The sequence below is a fragment of the Mustelus asterias genome, chromosome 16, assembly GCF_964213995.1.
Source record: "Mustelus asterias chromosome 16, sMusAst1.hap1.1, whole genome shotgun sequence".
Classification (NCBI taxonomy): Eukaryota; Metazoa; Chordata; class Chondrichthyes; order Carcharhiniformes; family Triakidae; genus Mustelus; species Mustelus asterias.
Window position 1 is genome coordinate 85,016,546 of NC_135816.1, and position 4,066 is coordinate 85,020,611.

Sequence of the window (4,066 nt, forward strand, 5' to 3'; positions counted from 1 at the left end):
CCTAGTCCAACCTATGTTTCCTAATTCTCTCCTAATAGCCTCATAATTACCCTTCCCCCAGCTAAAACCACTGGCCCGAGGTTCATGCCTATCCCTTTCCATCACTAAGGTGAACGTAACCGAATTGTGGTCACTATCACCAAAATGCACACCAACTTCCAAGTCTAGCACCTAGTCTGGCTCATTTCCCAGCACCAGATCCAATATAGCCTCACCTCTAGTTGGCCTGTCTACATACTGAGTCAAAAAACCTTCCTGCACGCTTTGAACAAAAAACTGACCCCTCTAACGAGCTAGAGCTATAACAATTCCAGTCAATATTAGTCAAGTTAAAATCCCCCATAACAATTGCCCTATTACTTTCACTCCTAAGCAGGATTGACTCCGCAATCCTTTCCTCAACCTCTCTAGAACTTTTAGGAGGTCTATAAAAGACTCCCAACAGGGTGACCTCTCCTCTCCTATTTCTAATCTCCGCCCATACTACCTCTAATTCATCTGGTTAACTTCTCATCCGTGTACCCCTGAATCGTTGCTAATTTTCTTCTCACGCTCCCTTTCTATGTTTTTTTCTTGAACACCGTTAAAAGCTCTTTAAACGTTTTAATCCTCAAGACACTTTTATTTCAGTCCTCCAGCGGACGGCTCTGGCACTGAATCTGTTGATCACTGAGCTGTTTCATTTTTTCGTAGATTGACTATTTTAAGAATTGAAATAATTGGATATTTCAACGTGCTCTTCAATTGCTCTCTGAATTTGGACTGAGTTGCTACATAGATAAATGTGTTTGTGCAACAATTTAAATCCCGCAACATATATGCAACGTTTGTAAAAATGTAAGAAGAATCATCATCTAAGTAATCCCCAACATCAAAAAAATATAAAACATACACAAACCACAGGAGCATGAAGCTGCAGGAAATGGTGAAGATTAAAATCATAGACTTTCTTCTATTCTCCATCTCTGGGTCACTGTGATTCTCCCCCCTGCTATGACCCCTTAGTCCCTTTCGGACTCGACTGGCCACTAGGATGTGTCTGACTGTCAGAGCGTTCAGCAACATAATTATCCCGAAAGGAATCAATGGTGTTAAAACCTTTTCAAAAATTCTAAATCCAATCCATCTCGGGTCAGTGAAATAGCTCCGCTTGTTACCACAGCGCCAGGGAACATTGTCAACAATACTTCTAGGTTCAAATCTGAAGTAGATGGGAATGTTTTTCAAACAGAGCACAGTGCCTGTTGTTGCGAGGACCACAGATGCAGTTTTCCTGGTGCAATATTTCGATTTCAGCTTCTGACAAGAAATGGCAACAAATCGATCAAAAGTGAAGGTGACGGTGAACCAGACAGAGCAGTCTGTGGCTGCACGGAGAAGAACATAGCGAACACTGCACACAGGGGTGATTCTCAGGAAATTCGTTGGGAAATAATATCCATTGATTCGCTTGAGAATTACCTGAGTAATAATGACCAACAGATCCGCAGTTGCCATTGCCACCAGATAGCGAGTGGTGCAGATGGAGAGGCCACAATTTCCATGAGTCAGGACCACGATTGCTGTTGCATTGACTGTAAATTAAAGAGGGCAAAATTGACTGGAAATAACTGGTACACATTCTCTCCTCCTGGCCCCAGGCAGCATGCAATTTGGCATCAAAAACTATGGGCGTGGTTCGGGTTAGCAGTTGGCGAAATTCAACCATGGCAACAACGACCCTTCATCCTGAGTATCTGTAGTTATTATCACCCCAACTAGAAGGCCCCTCGCCACCGCAGTCTTCCCGAGACTCGCAGCGGTCCTTCAGAAACGGGAATATCTTTCAGATCTGGCAGCTGTATTGGGGTCTTGGATATGTAAATTTAGAAAAACGTTCAATGAGATTATGTACGTGGGTCCAAAGCAGAGGTATTCACTTCGATTCGAACATCACTCAGAGAAAAGAGCATTTATTATTTCACATCGAACCGTGATTTAACAGGCTAATCATTCTAAGTAAGGTTCTCACATTGACATCACAAAAACGCCAAGTCGATGGAAGAGGTACACATATTGCACATTAACGTAACACAAAAGCTGAGGTGTAAGATTTGACCGTGAACATACGTCTTTCTGTGTACAGAGAGAAGGTTGATGTTCGACCTAATAGAGGACTTTACTAAGAGAAGGGCTTTTAAGAGAGAAAAGTTGGATAGGTGATAATGGCAATGCAGTAACAGGGGTCAGAGGCTCCACTCCAGTTTGTCACGGCATTCTGTATAATTCTACACTGAAAGAAAGCGTGGATAATATCTTGACATGAGTTTTCTGCGTTGCAGTTTGATTCAACAGGACAAAGCATTGCCTGAATGAAACAAATTAATCACACAGAGAGCTTGTGATCTAGAAAGAATTTATGCAGTAGAATGTAACGGCAGAGGTAACGCTGGGAATGTAATACATTTATATTGGTGAAATGGCGACATTATAGCTGCGGGAATTCGATCCAACTTCACGTTATCATTCACAGAATAATAGCAGAAACATGTTCGTGCACAGATTAACTCAGCACCATTGGACGTACAAACTTACCAGGCACACCAACTATGGCAAGGATCATGTAGAATATTTTCCTGACCCATTGAATTGGATGATGCATTTTCTTTCTGAAATGAATCTGTCACCTTCTGCTGCAGACACTTTCTCTGAATTCAACGATGAGGTGAGACATTCCCTGTGCAGAAACTTTATACACTCCAGGATTTCCATGGCAATAATGGCGTTGCTAAGTTGATCAATTTTTTTTTCTGTTCTTAAACATTGAACTAAACAGATTTCGACACCTGAGTTTATTCCCTGTTCAGGGAATATACCAAGTACCGAGACTTAATTGAACCATTCCCTCCCAAGGCATTTACAATAGTTATTAAAATAATCAACTCTACGTTGAAGGGGTCAATTTTTTTTTCAGAAAATGTTGTGTTATGGGTGAGGACATAACAGTGACAAAGTTCGTGGATTTAACATGATTATCTAGTGAGGTTTAATAATTAATACCACATCCGAAAATAATTTTGAAATGGTTACAAATCCCGTTCTGCCAGAAAACCAGCGTCATCTCCGTTACAAATATTAGCACCCTTTTACAACTTAAAGCCAGCATAATTTCCAAATGCAAGAACTTGCAAGACTTGCACAAACCGAACTTTTTGGCGATATTGAGGTTTTGGAGTCAGACAGAAACCACAGTGATTGAAGGTAACGTGAGCAGTCATACCAAGAGAAGTTGGAAGCCTCTTCGAAGCCTTCAAATGTAAATATGTTACTAGTCAGCCTCTGTTATTGGGAAAATCTATATGCATTGTTAGATCAAATTTTAAACAATGTCTGTGGACATATGAAACATGGTATAAACACATGCACCCTTCGCACAAACATCAGAATTCGCCTCAGATATCTTTCGCCCTGCATATGCCTGAATACAATAATCATAAGCCGTTCTCAGTCTCCTGTGGTCAATTCGTAGTGAATCAGCGATTACAGCTGCAAATATCTTGCGGGTTGGGATTCATCTACCGAGACAAATACTGGGACGAACTTTCCATATTCACGAGTCCTTCTTTGAACTGGCATTTGTTGCACAGTTTCAAACTGGACATGATCATAGACGTTTTACCTCGTTCGCAATCAGCAATAAGAATTCATCCCTGAACAGCAGGTTATCATATTTATATTCTGATCAATTAATGGGAGTTGGGTGTCATTGTCTGAACCAGCTTTTATTGCCCATCCATAGTTGTCATTTAGGGAGCACTCAACAGTCAACCAATTGCTATGGATCTGGAGTCACATATAAGCCAAGGCAGATGAAGATGGAAAAACCGCCGCCCACCCCAACCCCCCACCGCCACCCCCCACCGCCAGCCCCTGCTAAATGGCATTAGAGAACCAGATGTGTTTTCTCCACTAAACAATGGTTTCTCTATCATCATTACACATTTATTCAAATCACTTTTCATCATCAGCCGTAGTGGTATTCTATATTGGGTCCCCAGCGTATTATCCTGGGTCTCTGAAACACGTG

The 4,066-nt window shown here is 41.5% G+C and overlaps 1 protein-coding gene across 1 annotated transcript; it reads right to left on the reverse strand.

Moving 5' to 3' along the window:
- Positions 1 to 666: 666 nt before the first annotated feature.
- Positions 667 to 2,602, reverse strand: LOC144505376 (putative G-protein coupled receptor 139). The gene is made up of 2 exons (XM_078231492.1): positions 2,575 to 2,602; positions 667 to 1,574 (listed from the first exon to the last, which is right to left on the reverse strand). Exons 1-2 carry the CDS (start codon positions 2,600 to 2,602, stop codon positions 667 to 669), a joined length of 936 nt encoding a protein of 311 aa, XP_078087618.1.
- Between the last annotated feature and the right edge of the window lie 1,464 nt (positions 2,603 to 4,066).

Bases quoted from the DNA above. Each gene is read 5' to 3' on its own strand.
- LOC144505376 (XM_078231492.1), bottom strand. From the start codon at position 2,602: ATGATCCTTGCCATAGTTGGTGTGCCTG. The intron at 1,575-2,574 runs GTAAGTTTGTAC...TTTAATTTACAG, and splicing joins TGCCATAGTTGGTGTGCCTG to TCAATGCAACAGCAATCGTG.